The 24,656-nt window shown below is 42.0% G+C and overlaps 1 protein-coding gene across 5 annotated transcripts in view; it reads right to left on the reverse strand.

Annotated features, from left to right (window-relative positions):
- The window catches only part of FAT1 (FAT atypical cadherin 1), a 125,665-nt gene that overhangs the window by 21,539 nt on the left and 79,470 nt on the right, over nucleotides 1–24,656 (reverse strand). For all 5 annotated transcript variants that reach the window (XR_002180039.2, XM_070781738.1, XM_019953462.2 and 2 more), the window contains exons 5-14: nucleotides 22,706–23,035; nucleotides 21,949–22,159; nucleotides 19,308–19,447; nucleotides 14,407–14,682; nucleotides 14,087–14,297; nucleotides 4,414–8,481; nucleotides 3,665–3,861; nucleotides 2,805–2,958; nucleotides 1,738–1,971; nucleotides 245–634 (exon numbers count right to left, since the gene is read on the reverse strand). Coding sequence is in view for 4 of the 5 variants with exons in the window: in XM_070781738.1 (XP_070637839.1) it covers nucleotides 245–634; nucleotides 1,738–1,971; nucleotides 2,805–2,958; nucleotides 3,665–3,861; nucleotides 4,414–8,481; nucleotides 14,087–14,297; nucleotides 14,407–14,682; nucleotides 19,308–19,447; nucleotides 21,949–22,159; nucleotides 22,706–23,035 (6,211 nt within the window). In the remaining variant the exon portion in view is untranslated. The remainder of the gene's footprint in view (nucleotides 1–244; nucleotides 635–1,737; nucleotides 1,972–2,804; nucleotides 2,959–3,664; nucleotides 3,862–4,413; nucleotides 8,482–14,086; nucleotides 14,298–14,406; nucleotides 14,683–19,307; nucleotides 19,448–21,948; nucleotides 22,160–22,705; nucleotides 23,036–24,656) is intronic.

Consider the following 24,656-nt stretch of genomic DNA (forward strand, 5'->3'; position numbering starts at 1 on the left):
TCCAGGCAAGAGTACTGGAGTGGGGTGCCATTGCCTTCTCCGGTATAGATCTATAGTTTTAAAGCTTTCTAAATGAATCCCACTATGAATCCCACTTCAGATAACAACACAAACGAAACTTGAGTTTTCTCTTTTTTAGGGTATCTACTGACAACTTATGACCTGTCTTTGTACCAGTAAAGTGCTGAGCAATCTAGACTTTCTGGCAGTATAAGGGCTTCCTCACATTCGAGTGGTAGGTTACCTGTTTTAGAGTCGATGCTGAATTTTCCGTGTTCATTCCCACTTATGATAGAGTAGGTGATTTCTGCATTTGCTTCAATGTCCCGACTCGCTGCGTACACTTGGAGAACTTCAGTCCCAATGAGAATATCCTCAGACACCGTGGCACCGTATTCACGGTATTCAAACACGGGCGGGTTGTCATTTATATCCAAAACAGATATGACAATGGTGCCGGTAGCTGTCAACCTTCTGGGCAAACCGTGATCCACAGCTTTCAAAGTCAGAGTGTATACTGCCTGGAGTTCTCTATCCAAAGGCTTTTCTAACTGAATGATTCCAGATAATTCATTAATGGAGAACTGCCCATCAGCGGAGTTAAGCAGTGAGTAGGAGATTTTCCGATTCAGTCCTGTCAAGACACCACATCATGTCAGAATGCTTTATTTCAAGAAATGTAAGCATGCTACTTAAAAATATGTACACCTATGGCTGTTTCATGTTGATGTTTGACAGAGAACAACAAAATCTGTAAAGCAATTATCCTTCAATTAAAAAATAAATTTAAAAAATACATGTAGCATACATATGAAAAGGGAAAATGCTAATATATATTATTTAAAAATTCTTGTTGACTACGATCTTTAAAATGTAACTTTTAAATGAAAGATTCACTGAGTTAAAACAAATATAATTTCATACTCATTTGACTTTTTTTAAGACCATATTATATAGGAACTTATGTTCTAAAAACCCAGATCTTTAAAAATAAAGCCTACTTACTACTTAGCTTCAGTGACAAACATTTATTTGAAAATTAATATATTTGATATTCTAACTCTTCAGTATAGGAATGACCAAAGAAGTTATTTCTATTCTCTGCTATCAAAATGCTATGAATATATATCCTAGAGTCTTACTTTCTCCAAAAAAAACTTGAAAGATCTGTAAAACTAAAACAATATACTGTTTGCTTCTGTTATGTTCCTATGATACTAAATCTCTTTGTCACAAATGCTTTATTCACCAAAAAATAACCCTTTATTAATTAATTCAATGGGATATAAAAATCAGTTATCACAGGCTAGAATTTTAGAGGCATCACAGTAAGTTCACTGTGAACAATTTTGAGATTTTGAATATTCATGAAAAATGAGTTCCTTATTCTGAAGATTTCATTCAATTTTTAATGCCAACACATTTTAAGTTTTGTTTTTTTGATATGCACCAGTTTTAAAGTCTTTACTGAATCTGCTACAATATAGTTTATGTTTTGGTTTTTTGGCCACAAGGCGTACAGGATCTTAACTTCCCAAACAGGGATCTAACCCACACCCCCTATATTGGCAGGGGAAGTCTTAACCACTGGGCCACCGAGGAAATCCCAATGCTAACACAACAACAACAGTGAGTTACTCAACATGCATCAGGTTAGGTACGTGGAAGGGGATGAATGTGTTTTAAAACAGCCCCTCAGGCCACAGTCTGAAGACAAGAGCATCTTCCGGGCTATACCTGCATCCGCGTCCGTGGCCTGCACTCTGGTCAGGAGTGTGCCCGGCTCTGTGTTTTCAAACACGGTGATGGTGTAGGGATCAGCAGAGAACTCGGGGGCGTTATCATTCACGTCCTCTAATGTAAGCACAACGCTAGCTTGGCAGAACCTTCCCCCTCCATCGGTGGCCTTGACGAGAAGATGGTAAGCTGCTTGCTCCTCGCGATCAAGGGGGGCTGATGTTTTCAGTTCCCCTAAAAACAAACAAATACCCAGGTGCTCACTTGAAAGTGAAGATGTAACTGCTAGCAGACATGCTTCTTCCTCTTACATTTATAAAATCCGAATAATGGCCTTTCTCTGGAGAATAATTTTGTCGGTGACAGAGTCAACAGCTGGGGGAGCCCTCTGAGTTGGAGGTTGTCAAACCCTGCTAGGGGCCAGCTCTAAGCCATAAAGAGCTCTAAGCCATAAAGATCTCCAGGCTGGGGTCTCTTGTATTATATACAGCGTCAAAAAGCAGAAGAGTTGCCAATTTACCAAGTTCAAGGTATTTTTTAATTGACTCAAAAATTAGATTCAAACGTCTGTAATTAATTTGGGGGCAAGCTTAATAGAAAACTGTTACTTGATCCCCAATTTTAACAAAATATAAATTCAAAGAGAAATACAATCTTAGAGGTTTAAAAATAGGTAAAATATCATTAATCATTTTAATTAATATTCTGAATTATAAATTTATGGTCACAAGTTCAATAAAACAAACTATATGGAAAGTTGATAAAGCAGAAAGCTCGATATACTTTAACTTCTGAGTTGTTTTCCTTTTTTAAAGAAGGTGATATAAAAAACTTATAAATGTTAAATCCTTGATTCAAGTAGGTGATATTGCTGCTGTTAACTTTTTATCTCACCATAAAGTTTACAGTTAATTATTGCTTACCTTTCTAAAAGATGCCATTTTTATAGTAGGAGAGTAAAATTTACAAGAAAAAAATACAATTTCAAATTATCTGTGTGATCCAAAACCACCTGAATATGTCACTTTGTTGAAACAGAATCTGTTTTGCCCAAATTCCACCTTTACCTGTGTCTGGATTTAGTTTGAATTTTTCTGCACCTGGACCAAATAATGTGTAAGTAATTTCAGCATTGGAACGGATATCTGCATCCGTCGCAGAGACCTGCATGATCAGCTTCCCAGGAAAGGCATCTTCTGGAATCGTGTCAGAATATAAAGTCTACAAAGATTGTAAACAATACCGTTAACTTAGAACATTGAAAGTTAAGATGACTGCCAAGGGAGCAACAGAAATCATTTAACTGGGGTCACAGAACACATGGGAAATGAATAAAACTAAAATCCAAGGGGTCTGCAGAACTATTTTTCTTACAAAAGAGGAGTCAAGTCACAGCTAACAACCCCACATGCTGAACTACAGCTCTTCCTTGGTACCCATGTTGTCCTCTGTTAAAAACTATGGGCTCCGCGGGGGCAGAAGCCACACCCTGCACCTCTGGGTTCCTCCAGTGTGTGCAAAAGCAAGGGCTCTAAATACAGTCTGCTGGAGCAGAAGAGAGCTGTGTATCAAGAACTCCTGGCCTAATATCCCCTCCTCTATAACCTCACCCCCAGATGAAGGGAATCCCTTCAGGAAAATGTAACAGAGCATGTTTCGAGTTAACACACAACTGTAATCCTGTCCATAATTCACAGTATTTTTGAATGATGTTTTCAAGCTTTTTAAACATACCCCAAAAGTACTTCTGAAACTACTCCAACTCTGGCTCCATCAACCCCATCTCGACTTAAACACTAAGAACTTACAACGTGGAAGACATCTCAATTACTCCACGTGCAGTAGCACCGTGTGACTGTCCGACTGAAAGGTTTAAGAAAGAAATCTGAATTCATAATACATGAACTTACAGACAGGAGTAGCCTACCTTTTCACAAACGGGAGTGTTGTCGTTTGCATCGAGGACTTTGACTTCAACTATAGCTTTGGATGAGAAGGTCCCGTCGGTTGCTGTGATGGTCAGAAGGTAACTGTCCCTTTCCTCTCTATCTAGAGGTTTCTTCACATAGACCTTCCATTCATTCTGTATATTTTCAATAGCAAACTGCCCCAAAGGATCCCCGCCTATGAAATCAAAGGAAGGAGATGACAGCCAATTTGTCGAAATTCAAAAAAAAAAAGGAATAAGTAGTAGGAAAAACAAATTGTATAAAAGATATATAACTTAAAAGTTTTTAAAGAATAATTCCATTTATATGTGTTTTATTAGCTTTCCCGTTTACTAAGCTCCCCCAAGCCTCAACAAAACCAAAAAACAAAGCAAGTAGCACTAAAATGTGTATCTGAACACAGCACGAAGCCAAACAGAATTTAAAGACCATCAGCAACACTTCCGCCTACACTGCAACTGTATTTTTTAAATTGTAATATCTTTTTTATATACTACGTATAAAGTTTGACAGAATGAATCATAAAAATCAAAATCTGACTAATGAAACAAGGACTGGCCTTGCTCAGGCAAAGAACTTGAAATACAGCTTAAGAGACTGTTACTTTCTACTTATTTTAAATATACTACAACTGATCTTTAACTCTCAACTGCCATAAAAGAATGTATCTCAGAATCCATGCTTCTGATACCACTTGATTTGAAATTAAACCTTTTACATGTGTTACCTGTTATGTAGTATGTAACTTGTCTGTTGATCTCCTCAGAATCAGCATCTGTAGTGCTCACGATGGCAATCACGCCCCCAGGAGGGTCATCTTCACTCACGGTCCCTTTGTAGATCTCGGCCGTGAACCGAGGGGGGCTGTCGTTGACATCAGTGACCGTAACATCCACAATGGCTGTGGAGGAGAGCTGAACCTTCTCACCGTGATCTGACGCAACCACCTTGATCTGGTAGCTGTCTCTCTTTTCATGGTCCAGTTCCCTCAACGTGGTGATCCAGCCCGTTTCCATGTTAACGGCAAAGGATTCAATGACGTCCATGCTTTGTGACTGATCTAGATTATACATGACCTGGCCGTTGCTTCCTGAATCCAGGTCAGATGCCCTGATCTGAATGACTCTGCTCCCTGCCGGCAGGTTTTCAACAATAAAGGCCTCGTATGGACTAGACTCCAAGACAGGGCTGTTATCGTTGGTGTCCTTCACCTGGATGCTAACGTCGACAGAAGCCACCAGCTCGTAGTCACCGTGAGTGCACCTGGCAAGCACGGAGAACTGGAACCACTTCGTGGTCTCGTGGTCAAGACTCTTCTCCAGTTTCAGCCTCCCGCTCTGCCTGTCGATCACAAAGAACTCATCTCTGTTGCTTTCGGGGGTATTCCCTTTGACCAGGCTGTAAAGGACAGTCCCGCTGTGTTCTGCTCGAATGAGGTCTATTTCGGTTCCGATGGGCACGTCTTCAGAAACTGTATAGGTGTAAAACGGCTCTGAAAACCTGGGAAGTCGCATTTCTGGTGGGAGCACTTTCACATAGACGGGAACAACCGATTCTCTTTGTGGGGACCCGTTGTCCACAGCTCTGACGAAGAAAGTGAAGACCTCGTTCTCCAAGCCAATTAAACTTTCCTTTGTAGTAATTACGCCGGACGCTCTGTTGATTTCCAAATTCTCTTTAACGCTTTCAGAATCTGCTTCAATGGCATAGGTGATGTCGGCGTTGGAGCCCTCGTCGGCATCACTGGCGAGGACTTTGATGACTGACGTCCCTTTGGGAGCACTGGACCCGATGTTCACCTCAAACTTGGTTGCTCGAAACTGTGGGGCATTGTCATTGTCGTCTGTGAGGATGACATTAATGGTGCAGAAGGCAACCTTGCCTCCAGCGTCCTTGGCCATGAAACGAATGGGGATTACTTTCTCTGCTGGGGTTTCTCGATCAAGCTTTTCTAAAGTAAAGATCTGCCCCCGCTCGTTTGTGTAAAACCGGTCTTTGGCAAAGTCATTGACAATGTGGTAGGTAACATGACCATAAATACCCGAATCCCCATCGGATGCTTTGACCTCGGTCACCAGAGTATGCAGGGGAGCGTTTTCAGCGAGCTCCACTTCATACTCATTCTGAAGAAACAAAGGACTGTGCAAATTGCCTCCAATCACAGTCACGTGAACCTGAGCAGAACTCCTAAAAACTCCATCCGACGCAGACACCTGGAGGCTGTAGGATGGCTTCAAGGCGTGCCGGCGCAGGTTGGAGAGTGTGATGATCCCTGTCTTGCCGTCGATGACAAAATTCTTATGGTCATTGCCAGACAGAATGGAATATTCCAACTTGTCTGCATCTGAACTGTCTGCATCATAGGCCCTTACACAGGTCACAAAATGTCCGTGGGCGGCGTGTTCACTGATTCTGGCTTCATAAAGCTGCTGGTCAAAGAGGGGAGGGTGATCGTTGAGGTCGGTGACGTCCACCGTGACGACCACGTCGCTGCTCAGAGGGGGCATGCCGCCATCAACAGCCCTCACGGAAATCTGGTGCTGCCGGAACTGCTCATAGTCCAGAGTCCTGACCAGCGAGATGAGGCCAGTGCCGCTGTCTACGTGAAAATGATCATGGCTCTTGCTGTGATTCCCCACCACGTGGTAGGAAATCCCTCTGTTTGGTTCCGAGTCGGCATCTGTTGCTCTGACTTGCACCACAGACGTCCCAATTACAGATGCCTCGGACAGGGTGGTGGCATAAGACTGCTGGGCAAACACGGGAGGGTTGTCATTGATGTCCTCCACGATTATGTCCACAAAGACCTCGGCGTGAGCGCCGGTCAAGGAGTCCGTGGCTCGGATGCTCAGTTTATATGCCGGGTGGGACTCGAAGTCCAGGGGCGCCACAACACTGATAACTCCGGTGTTGAAGTTAACAGTGAACTGGCTGAAAGGATCGCCCTCGGTGATGCTGTAGTGCACTTTCAGACCCTCCGGACTGTTGGCTTGTACGTGGACAACGGGGCTGTGCAGCTGTGCATTCTCTGGGATCTCGGCACTGTAGAAAGGCTTTTCGAACACGGGCATGGCTTTGTTCATCACGGTGATGGGGACGATGACCTCGGCGGAGAAAGCTGGATCTCCTCCATCTCTGGCGACCACTGTGATGAGATACTCCTTATTCAAGGTGTCGGGTTCAAACGGCTTTTTCAGTGAGATCTCCCCAGAGGATCCAATCTGGAAGTGTTCGTGGCGCTCCTTGAGGGAGTAATGAACCTCCCCGTTTCGGCCGCTGTCCCTGTCGACGGCAGTCACGTGGCGGATAACCTGGCCCACGGCAGCATCCACTTTCACCAGGGCGTAGTAAGGGAGGTTGACAAACACTGGGGCATTATCGTTCTGGTCCTCGATGACGACCTTCACGATGACGTGGGCCACGGCTGGAGGCTTCCGCTCCCGCGTGACTTCCACCACCACGTCAAAGGCCTCCTGCTGCTCACGATCGAACGGTATGCCGGTGGTCGACAGAACTCCGGATGTGCGGCTGATTCTGAACCTGGGATCTGGGTTGAGGATGTGGTAAAACAGGGGCTCATTGATTGGATTCCCAAGGGCAGTTATGACAGCTAGTGTTCTGGCTTCGGTGGAATTCTCTTTCACTATGGCAGAGTAGAAATCCTGCGTAAATTTCAGCTGGCTCTCCTTGCTTTCTTTCACATTAATTTTGATGGCCGCGAAGCTTGCAAATCTGCCATCGGACGCTCTGACGGTTAGCTCGTAGCGGCTCCTCAGCTGAGTCGTGTTCTGCACAGTTATGGTTCCAGTCTTGCGGTCCATCAGGAACTTCTCCCCAATGTTGCCTTCGGTGATGGAGTACATTAACTGTGAGAACGCACTTGAATCGGCATCAGTGGCATTCACCGCGACGACCTTGACCCCTCTGTAGGTTGGCAGCAAAAGAGATGCTTCGTATAATGATGTGGAGAACACGGGAGGGCAGTCGTTAATGTCAATGACGTGTATAGTCACATTGGCTGCGTATTCAGCGAACAAACGTGGGGTTCCCATGTCATGAACTTGCACAGTAAAGTGAAAAGTGCTTGTTTCTTCATAGTCCAAACTTAGGACTGTATGAATAGCACCCGTGCTAGAATCAATGGTAAAGTATTTGTGTACAGATGGTTCAACAATGTGATAAACAAGCAAGGCATTTGATTCTCTATCAGCATCAGTGGCTCGAATAACTAATGGGACATTCCTGTCTGTTAGGACCACGCTGTTAATCGAAGCTGATTCACTAATGAGCCCTGTATACTCTGCTTGCACAAAAACTGGCAAGTTGTCATTTTCATCCAGCAAGTGCACCAAAACAGTTGTATTTGTAGACAAACCAGCCATGTTAGTTCCTTGTATTGTCAACGTATAGATGGGCAAGGTTTCAAAATCCAAAGCTTTCTGAGTGATGATACTTCCAGAGTGTGGATTAATATCAAAGGCATCAGCTACATTTCCATCCTTTATTTCATACACCACTGATGACTGGCTGTGGGCTGTAACCATTCCGACGAAACTTCCAATGCCAACAGTTTCACTAATTTCAACAGAATATTCTTTTGATGTAAACTTGGGAGAGGCGTTGTCAGCAATGGTCACGAAGACCCGCACAGAGGTGATTTCACTCATTGGTGGGTCGCCTCTATCTGTAGCTTTCACCATTAAGTCATATGCCACTTGGTTACTTCGATCTAATTCTCTGGCAGTTTTTATGGAGCCCAAGATGGGGTCGATCGTAAAAGAATTTCCAATGTTTCCTGGGAGGAGACGGAGAGAAGCATGTTGAGAGAAAAATACAAGGACCGACCAACATTCGAAGGGAACTGGCTTCATTCAACTTGTCTCATTTCTCAATGCGTTTTATTTTTATCCACCGAAACTAAGGCAAACTTTTCCAAGTTTTGTCTATAAATTATCGAAAAAAAACCCCAAAAAACAGAACCTGTATCACTCTGCAACGAAAGCTAAAACTCTCTCTGGTTGAACCAGGAATGTGTTGTGGGAAAAGCTGATTCTCCTTCATAAAGCAGTGAAGTTAATCATTTCCGAGAGTCCCTCAAACCCCCTTTGGAATGTATTCATTGCTTGCAAATTCTCCAGAATCTTATATGAAAGGGAAGACTTCAATTAAATTCAACAAACTTCAATAGAGTTAGTCCGCATTTTAAACATTTGGGAACTGATGAAGAAGCCTGTATGTAATCTGCCCCACTTTGCAGGTTTTGAAGATTTCAATAATATTCCCTGAATTTTTTTCAGGTCAATTTAATTTCTAGGTGAGTGTTTCTCAACTCAGAGGCGATTTCACCCAGAGGGACGTCCAGTCGGACATATTTTAGGTGACCACCACTTCTGGAGAGAGGGTGCTCCTACCATCCAACGGGTAGAGACCAGGGATGCTGCTAAACACCCTACAACACACGGGACAGCCTCACAACAAAGCATTTTTTGATCCAAAAATGTCAATAATGCTAACACTGAAAATCCTAAGATAGTTTTACTTGCTTTCTTTAGACTTTTTACAGCTACATTATCTACAACAGCTACACGTATAACAGTACAACTCCACGATATTCCGTGGTTTTGCATCACTGACCGAAACCTATCCGAGGAAGCCAGTTTACTACGGTTACACAGTTTACTATCTTTTTGGGTAGATCATGGCAGTGTGAGGGTCCTCAGATTCGATCCATCCACAAACCCTTCGTCCCTTTCCTGTTTTCTAAACAAAGAATCCAGAATCATTTATTTGAGTCATAGAATTGAATTTATTTTCCCCAAACGAATTCTTACACTGACGCAAAACAAGGCTGATTTGCCACTTAACTGCTTTCTCAAACTCTTGCTTTCCTCTCAGTTTGCCATCAAGTCTGGCCCATTCACGGAGCAGAAATACCCGGAGTGACTTGCCAACCAGGGGCTCCCAAGGCAGCACTCCCTTCCTCACATTATTACTAGTAAACACTTCCTCAACGGCCTTCATTTCCTTCCTTCAACACATTTTCCAAAAATCCGTGATAGTTCTTCCTGAGGCCAGACCCAGTCTGGTTTTCATTACGTCTGCCTGGCTCCGTGTCCAGGCCCCGGGGCCGTGTCCTGACCTGCAGCAGGACTTTGGCCTGAAACGACTCCAGGCCACGAGGTGCTGAGCTGAAGCCTGGCCTGCGAACGGTGTCACACTGCCTCTGCCAGGCCTTGCAGACACTAATTTCCGGCCTGTCTGTATTTACGAGAGCCAGTGACCCCGGATCCTCTCTCGCTGTGTTTCAGGCACTCATCGGAATTTCGAGGCCCTTTCTCAGCTACCTGTGCGTCTTCCTGCGTCCACAGCTGTGTCTGAGTGGCTGCCTGGCCTGAGATGGGGACCGTGAAAACCTTGGACAACCGTCTGCATCCCCGCCCTTTACTCTCCTGTATCTGTACTGATAAAATATATTTTATATTCATCCATCTATATGCATTTCTCTTATTTTGTACAGTGAAAGCTTCAAATACGCAAGGCCTAACTTGGAGGAGTGAATGGATTCTATCTGCACCGAGAGGCTCTTCAATCAGGTAAACACATCCTCAGTGGGTTTGGGGGGTGTCCTCTCCTGGAAAAGCCTTCCCCCCAAGCTATTCTTCATTCGTTCGCTCTCTCAGGCTCTGCCCAAATGCCTCCTTCTTGGAGAACTCGACAGTGAGGCGTCCCTGACTGTCCCACTCATCACGGCTGGTCTGTCCCGCTACCCTGGCCCTTTTCTACAGCACGTCATACTGCCACTTGGTTCTTATCTGTTCCCCCCCTGGAATGTCGGCTCCAATTCAGCAGGGCTTGTCTTATTCGTTGTTTTATCACCTCTGCCTAGAAGAACACCTGATACTTAGGAGACACTCCACAAATATTTGCTGAATGAAACAACTTTTAGACATGTATGGAAAGAAAAGAAATTAATCACCAAACAGGTTGATCAGCAGCTTGGAAAAAATTAATACGTTCATTAAATACTACATTTCTATTTACGGTTTCCCAGCTGGTACAGTGGTAAAGAATCTGCCTGCCAATGCAGGAGATACAGGAGACTTGGGCTCGATCCCTGGGTGGGGGAGATTCCCTGGAGGAGGGCATGGCAACCCACTCCAGTATTCTTGCCTGGAAAATCCCATGGACAGAGGAGCCTGGTGGGCTGCAGCCCACGGGGTTGCAAAGAGTCACACATAACTGAGTGACTGAACATGCATATATATCTATTTGGTTTTCTTTTCCTCACTGATACTATACTTCAATCACTGCCAACAACCATTTATTACAGGTAGCACCTTATTTAAAAGAACTAACAAAAAGGAATATGTAAGGACTAACTGGAAATCTGTGATAAAAATTTTCATCAGCAATGTGAAATTCAGAAACACTCTTTACCACGTGTAGTATTTTTATTTTGATAAAGACAGTTCTGAGCTTGTCAATGATAACAAGAAGGTTAAACAGGAACACAGCTGGTTAGTTAATATATGGATCCTACCCATATATACACTACAGCAGAAACCATCAGATTTGTAGATGGGAAAGCAATGTCACATTTACATGGAAAAACCCCGAGGGCTGCTGAGTGGCTAAAATGCGTCTTTGTCTGATTGAGTAATAGCCACATTCACCCATTACTGAAATACACAGATGGCATTTGTGAACAAATTGACAGGGCAGTGACAAAAGTCTGTGCTAGGGTGGGGCCTCGGTCATTCACTTTAGGGGAGATTATCGCTGATTTCTAAAGTCTTAATTTGTTCCTTCTATATGAACAAGGCAGTTATCCGGACAAACATGCAAATGTGTGCATGTCAGCTGTGACTGTATTATATACACCTACACCCCAAAAGGCATGTCAGAGAGCTGTGCTAGGACCTGCCTCTACCCACGGAGGACACGCTGTGGGTGCCCACTGCCTGACAGTACAGCAAGCTCTGTAAAAGTGGCAACTGCAATGACGGTTAACCTAAGTTTGGGGAAGAAAACCAATTCTAGTCAATACATATTTTTACTGAGTGTCTTCTAATTCCAGAGGTGACAACAGTTTTGAAGACACAATCATCTACTTTAAAAAAATAAATAAAATACTATAGCTCAGAGTATGGCACAGATGTGTCTCTAAACACATAACTGTTTCTGAAAATATTCTTCAGGGACTTCCATTTTCCCTAAAGACTTGTCATCAGACCAAACTTTTTGCTCAATAAATTGCTGCTAATTAAACCGGCAATGTTATGGCCAGAATTTATAGCTACTCTTCTGAGCTTTATTAAATGACACAAGTCAGGAGCAAGTGAGTATGAGTACACTGTTGAACAAAGGCTGTGTGACCATTTAATAGTGTCAACAAATTTACAGACACGTAATTCTATTGCATTTTAGTGGCAGTCATTTCCTAAAAATCAAGTGGAATAGTATGATTTTTACATCACCAAATCTATGAAATTATCTTAAGTCCAAGTTTTATATCCGAATAGGCCCCCTGTATTATCTGGTTTTTGAGTGGAGACACAGTTCCATTCCTGGAATACCAGATTACTAATCCCATCAGTCATTACAGGCATTTAAAGAATTCTCATGCCTTCAGTCAGGCACCGACAATCATATTTTAAACACCCAGTTGTTGAAAGTTATGTGAAAGCTAAGGGAAAATTTAGCATTTTCTCCTACACAAACCCAGCCAGTTTGTCTAGGAGAAAATTATTTTATTGAAGTGCTCAGGCATGTACAAATGTAATGCGCTGCTTTTTTTAATGGATAAATTTCTGAACCAGTGGAAAAATCATCTTTATTCAAGTCAACTACACTACACTACATTTCAACACTGCAACCTCAGGCAGTATATGAGGTTTTATTTGAAAGAAATGGCCTAAATTTGGTCATTTTCAGGAAAAACATGAAACTTCAAATATATTAAGAAATAAAAATCATTTAACCACATAAAATACAGTGATTAAGCACTGTTTTTTAAAAAGTGCTCTCCATTTGCTCAGATTTGGATTATGTGATCTAGAGTTAGTTATACCCCTATCAATTCTAATGCCTAGAAAGATATATAATTCCTAAATATGCAGAGGTATGGACTTATTTTAAAAAAAAATCAGGTTAACGGGATGATCTCAATATCCTAAAATCACCATAGGGAAAGAATGGAAGAGAGTATGAGCCTTGTACTAATGGCAGAGAGAGATGGGAAATTGGAAGCTGCTTTCTCCATATTTAAGCGCTAATATTAATACTAATACTTATAGTATTTGGCATGAGTCAGGCAAGTCCTGGAGCAAGGTAACTTCTGACTGGATAAGTCACATGCTCTAGAGCAGATCCTGGCTTCATCAGGGGCAGAACTCATTCACAAGAACATACGTCTGTGGACTGATGGAAGCCCCTACCTGCCAAGCACAAGCGTGAATGCTCCTAGCAGGGCACCTGGCACATAAAATGACAGTCCAGATGAAGACACAGACGACTGAAGAGCAGCCGCAAACAGACAGAACAGCATGCTACTCTGCTGCCGCTACTCTGCTGCTCCAGGAATCGGCAGCAGGCCTCTGGCGCCCTGCCGGGTGCTAAGCTGAGTCAGTCGTGTCCGACTCTTTGCGATCCCAGGCTCCTCTGTCCATGGGATTCTCCAGGCAACAATACTGGAGTGGGCTGCCATTCACACCCGGAGCTGTCCAGGCCCACAGTTCCAGCTGGACTTCCCACCCTTGCTGTCTCTTGCCCGACTCCAGCAGGGCCCCAGCCTTGTCAGCATTTCTTCAAGTCCTTGTCCCAACCCAGGGACCTACTGCAACCACCCTCTTCCATGAGTGAAATGCAGCTGTGAAAGATGCATGGGGTGACAGCGGCAGAAAAGCGAAACCTGGAAGGGGTAGGAGCAGCATGGTACCCTTCATCGGACGTGACCCAGTGAGAACTGCGGGAGTCAGCACTCCCATCATGGGGCTTCCTGCTCTGCCCCAGAGAAAACACTCTCTGACTAAATGAAAAATGTTAAATCACTGGGCCAGCCTTATTCTAAGAGTATCTGTGGAGGACCGTGACTGTGTGGTTAAAATCATTTTGGAAATCCTAAATTGGTCAAATAAAGTTTTCTTCACTGCAGGACTTCTCAGAGCCTTGAATTATGCTAACATTATGAAATCTTTGAGAACATCACCCAAACGTAGTTAGGACTCTCTATCTTTGCTTTCTAATGAGTTAAAAGTTCAACTTTTTTCCTCTTTCTCCTTTCGGTTTAAGCAGTTTTCATAGTGATATACAGAAATCTTTCAACATCTAGAAGTAATTTTAGAAGAAATATCTTTATAACAAGTGCAAAGTTATAAACCTATGCAGTGCTCCAAAAATACCTGATTCGATGGAGTAGAGTACTTCAGCATTTTTCCCTTTGTCCTTGTCCAGAGCTGTAACCTGCAACACAACTGAGCCCACAGCTGCCGACTCATAAACCCGCCCTTCGTAGGAGGAGCTTGTGAACCAGGGGGCGTGGTCATTGGTGTCGCTGACATTAACAACAATCCTTGCAAAGTTGCGCTTTACAGGGACATCTTGATCTCGTACCTAAAAGAATCAGCATATTATCAACCCTGTTACGGGTAAAAATCACTCTCAATCACATGGAGCCCTCCAGGAACCATATGGTAGCAGAACAATGAACAGAAAGCCCTACCATGACTGTGAGAATATGCTGGTGAATGGCTTCATGATCAAGCTTTTCTGACGTATAGAGAGAGCCGGTTGCAGGATCAAGACGAAATTTCTTGAGACTCAATGGATCGATACTGCTCTGCAGAGTGTAGATGAGTTTGTTTTTTTCATCTTTATCCACAGCACTGATTTGCAAGATTTCTGTTTCTGGCACTGTGTCTTCAGGAATAACAACTTCATATTTTGATGTAGAAAATTGAGGACGATGGTCATTTGTGTCTATTACTTTGATGAATACCTGCAATGACAAAATGACTCACATAACAATATTCCTAATTACAATGTTTTCATGTTAAAAAAAAATCAGGAAAAATCAGATGCACACTGAAAAAAAACTAATTTTGAGCAAAACAGAATTCAAACATGAGAAATAAAGGCAACCAAAATCTGGAATAAAAAAACGTTTTAAATTTTTCATTGACATACTACCTGTATTAATATGAGTAAGATAATAAAGACCTTTCTAAATTATTGAGACTAATTTTTGAAAGAAAAATGTAACACACATTTCTTTCTGAAATGCATACTTACTTTCTCTTAGGTCTCCAGAGAAGAGATATTTCTAGATTACTCATGGAAAGATAAAAAATTTACTTTACCAAGTTTCATAGATTGATTTCCTGTATCAGATTTGCACCTGTAACTATTAAGCTACTGAGGTGAGGATGCTACTTAAAGGTCACAATATCTGAAGTTCTTGCTCTAATCTTGCCAACTCCAAATCTCTACCCATAAGATATTGTGAATAAGAAGGAAAATTAAGAATGTGCTTTAAAAGCCTTATATTTTTTGATCACAAACTACACATAGATAGTACAGACATTTCTCACTTAAAAGCAATGTTAAGTACACTGGAGATAGTTCTCTTAAGTATGCCAGCATAGGATGAAAATCTTAAAGGAAAAAAGAACAGATGTGTATAAAGTGAGTCCCAATCTAAACTAAAAAAAAAAAAATTTACCCTGACAGTAAGAAGATTAACTTTTAGATTGAAAAGACACATGTGGATAAGGGATAGTAGAAATCACTATGATTACAAAAGGCAGTTCAGTTATAAACAAGAAACCAGAGCTTCACTAGCTCATATGGAATAAAGCTCAGTAGTTTGAATGGCACAAGAGGCCAAAGTCCCTGGACCACATGAGGGTGTTTAACCACTTTGGGGTTAACAGAGGTTAGCAAGTATGTGGACCAGAGCCCTTTTCATGAAGATGATACTACCATTCTGTTCTAAGAATACCAAAACCTCAGTGGTGAATCTGTAACATTAAACTATGTGAATACTAAGTGCATCCACCAAACCCCAGAAGAGTTTTATGTAAAAGTTATGTATGTAAACATTTAAAACTATAGATACCTGAAGGTCAATGATGATCTAAAAGTCATAGCTATAAAGATAATTTCTATAAATTAAATTGTTATATATTTACTTCCAGTATACATTAAAAGACCCTGATGCTGGGAAAGACTGAGGGCAGGAGGAGAAGGGGACAAAAGAGGATGAGATGGTTGGATGGCATCACCGACTCAATGGACATGAGCTTGAGCAAACTCCAGGAGACAGTGAAGGACAGGGAAGCCTGGCGTACTGCAGTCCATAGGGTTGCAAAGAGTTGGACATGACTGAGCGACTGAACAACTGAACAACAAATACATTAAAATGTATTTTTCTCACCAAGTGCTGGGCAGAAATAGTTTAATCCTTCTTCAAGATCACCTGATCCCACCTAAACAGGGACAGCTGGAGTAAGAACAATTCTTATTGATAAAGCAATTCAACTGACATATTTTCTGGGCACGTTCACACTCAGCACTTGTCTTTACGGAGGGTGTAAGGGAACTGTGGACGTCCCTGCCTGCTGAAGCTTTCAACCTCACTGGGCAGTGCCTTGCACACACAGGTTTCCTATATTACCAAGGAGGTTTTCAGGAGTCTAGAGATGGTCTGGGCCATTCAGGAAGCTTTCGAGGAGGAGGCAGACTCTGCTTGCACAGCTTTTCGACTGGCGGATGAAATACACCGGAGTGGAAGGAAAAGCTTGGGCACAGACATGAAGGCAAGGGAGGAATGAACATCCTGTCTCTAAGAGACTGCAGAGGAGGGCCTGGACCAGGGGTGACACAGTAGGAGCAGGGAGAAGGGGGTCCAGGAGCAGACCTGTCTCCCAGCAGCGGCGGAGAACTGCATGGCCTGTGTGCCCCAAACTGAGAACTGCATGGCCTGTGTGCCCCAAACTGAGAACTGCATGGCCTGTGTGCCCCAAACTGAGAACTGCATGGCCTGTGTGCCCCAAACTGAGAACTGCATGGCCTGTGTGCCCCAAACTGAGAACTGCGTGGCCTGTGTGCCCCAAACTGAGAACTGCATGGCCTGTGTGCTCCAGACAGAACTTCATGGCCTGTGTGCTCTAAACTGCCCAATGGGGAAAATTCACCTCCCATCCTTCCAGTCGGGCCGACAGTCTGGCAGCAGGCAGGGCAGGCTGAATCACTGGGATAGAGGATGGAGGCAGGAAGGTGACTCAGTGCCAAGAGGCGTCACAAGAGCCCAAACCGGTGCTCATGGGCAAGAGGGAACACACGGGGAGCACTCACGGGGCACAGGCCTGAGAGCCTGGAGAAGGGGACACTGGAGTGTTATCTTGTTTCGCCCTCAGAGGAGCTCTATGAGGAGGGAGTCACTGTGCCCATTTCCCACAGAGGGTACCTGCCCACATACAGGTGTTAAGAGGCAGAGCCCCCATTCAACCCAAACGGCCTGCCCCAGGGTATGCAATCATGATGCTCTAGAGACACCGAAAGAAAACATGAAAGTGAGGCTGTTTCCAAAATAAGAAAAAAAAACCCTGTAAATTGGATTTGGCAAGTTACCTTGAGATATCAGATAAAGCAAAGTGCCTTGATTTAATACCAGTCAGCATCCTCAACAAAGACGGCAGGACGGGAAGGCAAGGATGGCAGTTGTTCCAACGGGGCACCGACCGCTAGGTCACAACCCTCCACCGCCCACCTCTGTGAGGATGCGCCCAGCATAACCACAGCAACGCTTTCCATCCATGGACCTGACGCCTGCCGCTCCTGACCTTGATGCAGCAAAACCTGTTCTGTTGGATCCCGAGTTTCACCGGCAAACAGGCATCTACCCGCTGTGCCTTGTCAGCCTGGCTCTGATCTCCGTGTTCTTCTACAGCTGGTGCTTGCCTCTCTGCTCCCACTCAGATTCCTATCTTCCTATACTCAGCCCCAGACTGGGAATCAAAGCCTCATTACTGATTGTTCCCTTACCGCCCACACCTGGACAGGTCAGCCTAGGCCCTGGAACTGCTCTCTGATACTCTGATCAGCCCTCCCTGCCAGCAATTCACTACAATATTATCAAGATCCTCCGCGGATGACTCAGACTAAGTTACAGAAGTATGCCTGAAGCACTGAAATGGAAGAATTTCTGTGTCCCTGAGAAAAGAAAACTAGAACATATTTACTGGACTTTATGGGAATTTTAGTCACCATATTTCATATGAAGCTCCTAACTACAGCAAGGAAAACTACAATTACCAGAAGTTACGTTTTAAGTGGTAAATACCACCTGTAGATATACCATCTTCAGGAATGAAAACGCTTGGCACCCAGGGTCATTTCTACGCTTTTAAGTTTCCTTTGCTAGACTTCTGGTTAGTCAATTACTTGAACTGATCTCCATACAGTTACACTTTTTAACCTTTCAAAATTATCCTGCTAAATTCATTACAACTTTTGATGCTTTTACTCTCATTTTCATGCTCTGGAGTCTAGCTTCTACAATGAGAACAGTTACTGACAAGATTGAATTAATACTGTGTTGGCAATTTTACATGACAATCTCAAAATGACCCCAAAGCACGATTCATATATCAATTCTAAATACACTAAAAATCACAAGCATTTGGAGAAAGAAATAAGGTCATTTCGCAACTGACTTTAAATTATCTATTCATTTATTAATTGAAAAGACGTCACAGACTGTAATTTTTTTTCTTCAATACAACTAAATGATTTAGCAGATGATCTGTCTTAAGATTTGAAGTATTATAATCTAAAGACAGGAAATTGGAATTCATAAGCATTTTATCTTCTAACATTTAATTTCTTCCTTTTACCTTTCAGACACAGCAAATCATAACACAAGCCTTTAGCTTCTACCATTCTAATGTAAACTCAAAGAGGACAGGACTCTGTGTCCTGTTATTCAGCTTTTGGAACAATACTTGGCACACAGCAAGTATTTAACAAGTTCTACAACCAGCCTTCACCATGAATCAAAGAGAACTGATATGAAAGAAGAGAATTTAAATGTAATTTTTAGGGCTCTGACATTTAAATTTGAAACTCAATGATCTGACCATGTCTTAATCATCAGACAGGAACAAATAAAGATGTTAGAGGAATTATTAGAACAGTTTAATCAGTTATTTTACACAACCAAAGGTAGCCAAGGGGAAAAAACAATTCGAAAAGGTATTTTAAAAGATAATCACTTTAACCAGTTTTAATGCAAATGACTTGGGACAAGTCGTTCTCAACAGTGATATACTTTATACTAATACAATTCAAAATGAGAATTAAAAGATTTTGATGGCATAAAAATGTGTGGGGCTTTTTAAAGTCTACTTTCAAATTTTTTAAAACTGGCTAATTGCATTCAAAACCTAAATCAGGGTTTATGGTGAATTTTCATTGCCTAAATAAAAATCCTCAGTGTGTACATGTATATAAACTGTATCAACACAGTAACTTCTGATGTGGGAACCTCAGAGGGCAGAACCAACTGCCCCATTGCCTGTGGACCCCTAGACCAGAATTCTGTGCCATCAGCCATTCACCTACCTGAGTCAGTATAGTGGTGGTCCCATCTGTAGCCTCAACTGTGAGGTTATAGTTTGATTTCTGTTCTGCATCAAGAGGCTTGGCAATAATGATGGTTCCAGTGCCCCTGTCCACATCAAAGTGACTGTCGTAGTTGCCACCTAGTTTAAGTTAGGACAAACAAAAGTAGAAACAGGTCACAGGATGAAAATCTACCAATTATTTTGTGGCTTTCTAATTTTTAATGGCAGTTAAAAAAAAAAAAAGAAGAAGAAAGAAAAAAATTCTGATACAGTGATCAGAGTGATTCCAGGGAGCTTTCATTTTGAAAGACCAGAAAACAAGGACCAACTGGAAAGACAACATTTGCTTACTGAAAAAAAAGGAAGAAAAAAGGCTGATCCATGACTGTTGAGGAAGCTACTAAGTGAGAAGAAGCAAGAACTGAGAACAACAACAAAAAAAAAAACATTTATAATTCTACCAACCAACTGCTGAATTACTTTCAGTTTGTTTCTTCAAGGGTTTTGAATACTTTACATCTCAGTAGCTACATATCGCATCATTTAGTAACCAAAGGTGGCCACTTAAAATTTTACTTAAAAATTTTTTTTACTTAAAAAAATTGTGACAATTAGAGCATACAGATCTAATAAAATAACTATTAAAAACAAATGTTAACTTTGAAAAAAATAGAAGTTAATGCCAGTTAGTCCTGGCTCTACACTATTGGACATTTTTTCCCATTGCTGTGGGACACAAAGCTTAATGAAGCAAAGTTTTCTATAATATTAACGTCACCCAAATGCATTCCCCATCATATTCAAGACAAAACTCTCTTTTCAAAGCTATTGAACTTGAGATACTTATACCAATGAAATGAGATGGCATGAAAATAAAGTCTAAACACCATGATGAAGTTCTATGACTAAATCTAACCAAAAAGCAAAACAGTACATGCACAAAACAGAATGTTGAGTTAAATCTAAAAATCCAAGGATCTACGGATGTATGGAAAGTCAGTACATTTGCAACTGGGATGGATGAGCATGGACCCGCTATGAAAAGAAAAAGCAATGACAGATGGTCACTGGAAAGAATAAAATTTGAAAAATGGCTGTTTTTCTTTAGATCTCATAATCTGAGGCAAATTATGTGATCTCAGCAGATACCTTCTGCTGTACAGTTCAGGTCACAAGTCATCGGAAAGATGTAAAACACTTCTCTAGCAAGTGTGTCTCCTGGCACAGCCAAAAAGAAGCAAGCATGGAAGGCAAGCACAGAACAAGGACAGCAATCAGTCACAGCGGTTCCGAGGCAGTCCGCTTACACGGCGGTGGGGGCTGGCGGGGGGCGGGGGTGGAGGGGGATGGGGGAGGCGCTGAGAGGGTGTGAGGTGCTGCTTGGGGGCAGCCTGCTCATCTGGAAATGCGACAGGAATTAAGGCAAAGCAAGCAAACTGCTCTCACTGCAGTTGACTATGAAGAGTCCTTTTTGTTCATTTAAAACTAAACTGTAATGGTTTCACAGGTGTCAACAGGATCAGCAATTTCATTCAAAGACCAAAGTTGGGAAAATAGCCCAGCTATCTAGAGAGAAAGTTTAAGGGGTACAGCCTGAACCCCGTGTCCCAGAAGCTTCAACCTGCTGAGACAGCAGCTGGGGCAGGAGAGCTCGGGGATGAAGAGGGAAAAGGGATACTGGGTTCCAGCTAGAAACAACCTGAATATACCTCTGATTTTAATTATCTTTGTAATTAAAATACTGTGTAGACATAAGAATTAAAATACTAAGATATCAAAGTCTAATGTAAAGTTTTCAGGATGTTGTACGACTTTCTATGCCTAGCTAAATTAAATGACAGAAAAAAAAAAAAAGCAAAGAATTGGCTGAGGCATATAATTTTTTTAGCCTGATTTAATCTAGTGATCCCCCAGGCGGTACAGTGGTAAAGAATCCACCTGAAATGCAGGAGACATGGGTTTGACCCCTGGGTTGGGCAGATCCCCTAGAGAAGGGAACAGCTACCCACTCCAGTATTCTTGCCTGGGAAATCTCTGGACAGAGGAGCCTGATGGGCTACAGTCCATGGGATTGCAAAGAGCTGGACAGGACTTAGTGACTAAACAACAACAATCCAGTGAAGCCTGCTTCCTACTGAAAACGAGGTAAATCAAACTTAAAAGTCATAGTTGACACTACCACTTATAAATTAGAAATTTTAACCATATTCCCTATAAAATACTGACATGTGACAATCACACAGGCAGTTATTTTAAACATTCAAATCATATTCACTAAAAATAGTTACGTGCCATATGTCATATACCAAGAAGGAAAAATTAAGAAGCTGTGGCTTTGGACCAAACATTTATATTTCTCTGTGTCCTTTTGATGTACTTTTAAAAACCTTACTTTTATATTAATAAGGTACATACACAGTGCTTTTATTTTAAACACAGTGCTTTTATTTTATTTTTATGTTGGTTATTACCGTAAAAAAATGTTGCAGGCAAAATGATGCAATTTAAAACAAACTCTCCACTTACAGGTCTTACTATCAATTTTAAATTCTGAGATGTGCACAAAAAGCAGAAAACCAGAAATGGGCTCCCCTCAGTGTGACCTAGACAGGACAATGAGAACTATCATGAACACTTACCAATGATGTCAAACCAGAGAGGTATGCCTGGAGGCTCAACAGATATGACTCCAATCATGTGAGCAACTGGATCACTTTCCATTACAGTAAAGGTAAAAAATGATTCTTCAAATGAAATTGGCTCCAGGGATGGTTTCGGTTTGGAAATCCATTCAATGTGGAGTCGAGTGGTTGACGACTTTTGGGGGCGACCATTATCAACAGCCTTAATCTATAAAATGTGGGCAGAGAGGGGAAAAAAAACCGCATATAAAAAGCTGCATCCCATAACTGAAGCATGCATTGGTTTGGGCTGCAGTCCATGGGGTCGCTTAGGGTCGGACACGACTGAGCGACTTCACTTTTACTTTTCACTTTCATGCATTGGGGAAGGAAATGGCCACCCACTCCAGTGTTCTTGCCTGGAGAATCCCAGGGACGGGGGAGCCTGGTGGGCAGCTGTCTACGGGGTCGCAGAGAGTCGGACACGACTGAACTGACTTAGCAGCAGCAGCAACACTGAACCAATTTCAAACACTTAATATCCCGTGCTGTCTATTCCATGTGTTTAATGCCTGATAAAAAGAGCAACCTTTTCATGCCTCGCTGAACAGAAATAACTGGAATAATGAAGGGAAAAACAAACCCACACTTCCCACTGTTAGGTTACCACAGGGAGGTCAGTAAATGAAGAGAGAGAAAGTTGTGAGAGAAGAGACTTAAGGCTAGACTAATAGTCAAAGCACGGAAGAAATTCAAAGACTAGATCTTCACTCACTGAAAGAATATCATATTCTCCAGCTCCAGAAAACTTCTTGGACAAAACCACTCCCGTTTTTGGCTCAATAAAAAATTTGCTGTGCTCATTCCCCTCTTCAATGCTGTAGGAGATTTCTGCGTTGGGACCTTCGTCTTTGTCTGTGGCGATCACACGATACAAAGGCTCTCGTTTGGCGTTTCTTTCCCGTTCTGGCTTTTCCCGCTCTGGGAGTCTGATCTTGTAGAACTTTTGCAGGAACTGAGGCTTGTTGTCGTTTTCGTCAAGGATCTTCACGATGACTCTTGTGATGGTTGACTTGGGGGGGCTACCGTTGTCTGTCACAGTAACCTGTTTTGTTTTTTTTTTTTTTAAAAAAAAGGTAGTATCAAGAAATGTTTTTAAGATATACTGTATAAAAAGTGAGTGTCTTCTTCCTAATGATAATCAGCTTTTGTATAAGCCTCTGCAGTTCACACAGCACTATGACACACACAGGTTCTCTGACCACTGCCCCGTGAGGGGGCAGAACCACCTCTTCACTTTCACACAGCAATTCGGGGCAGGGGGCGGTGGGCAGGGGATAGGGAAGAACCAGCTCTGAGCTCTGGCTCTCTCCTTACCCCGTTATCCCTCTTCCTCACACACCCTAACAGTAATGTGACAGCCACCAATGTTAAGCTCTCACAAACTTAGTATTTTTAAGTGAAGGAAGAGATACATGAAGATTTTGTTAAGTACTTAAAGAGTCCTCTTATATATGTTTAAAAATAGAATCTTAACATGCTGCATTTAAAAACTATCACTTTTAAACCTCATCAATAAAATAAGTTAAATCAGCCAGTTAAAATACACATTAAGTATAAGGAGCAAGCCTTTTAATACTATCGATCATTTTGCTTGGCTCTCTTTTATTGTACAGAAGTTCTGGTAGAGAGGACACAAACACTTAAATTGAAGGCCAACTTATTAAAGAAGGTTTTCAGTAAAAGAAATGCAAAATAACTTTCATTCTAGGTATTCGTGTATTGAGTTTAGGTATGAAAATCTAAGATTCTTGAGGATTACACTGATGAATGCTTCTGTATGCATAAGAAACAATTTCACCCTCAAACTACATGTTCATTTCCCCTTCAATATGTACATTAAAAGGAATGACCTCAGTTATTCTCCCCTCACCCACATCCTCCCAAATTAATCAATGTAATACTAAAACCATTAAAGTAGACTGAAGTTTCCTGTGGAACTATGTTCCTTTTAAAGCTTGGCAGGTGTAAATTCTGTTTTTTATAAAAGTGTGAATGAATGTATCCTGAGGGTACTTGTCGAGACTATTTAAGTAAAGTTAACTGCTTTAATTAAAGTACATGATTTTCCTTCCCAAACTCTCAAAATAAAACCAAATTGTATTTACTATTTTAATTTTAACTTCTCAAAATATTTCCTTTTGATCAGTTTTCATATGATCCATAGGAAAAAGGAAAAATTAAAGAGAAATACACCATGTACTATGCTTTGTAGCATTCATCAAATTGTTCCTAAATTTGGGGTCCTAACCTGCCGCCAGTCACAAAGCTTTTCACATGTGACTTAACAAAAAAAAAAAACAAATTCTTTTTTAAGACAGTCAAATCCATGCCAACTCTGGCCTTCAAATAAATGACCACAAAAGGACTCCAGAAAAACATACATGTTATTATAAGCAAACTAATCTTATTTCCCATCAATATCTTACTATCATCTTTGAAGCCCTAAGTATCTTATACCTGCTCCCATCGGCCTCTGACATTCACTGAGAAAACAGCCTCCAGAGTGGGGCACACAGCTAACAGGTGTGCAGTGCGGTTCTAACCAGGGTGACAGGGCCACACAACGAAGGCTGCCATCGTTTGCAACCTGCGGCTCTGGATGTTGTGGCATGTTTATTTTCTGGGAATAAAACGGTGTATAAAGGAGACCTGAACTATACTCA

This window comes from Bos indicus, chromosome 27, assembly GCF_029378745.1.
Source record: "Bos indicus isolate NIAB-ARS_2022 breed Sahiwal x Tharparkar chromosome 27, NIAB-ARS_B.indTharparkar_mat_pri_1.0, whole genome shotgun sequence".
NCBI lineage: Eukaryota > Metazoa > Chordata > Mammalia > Artiodactyla > Bovidae > Bos > Bos indicus.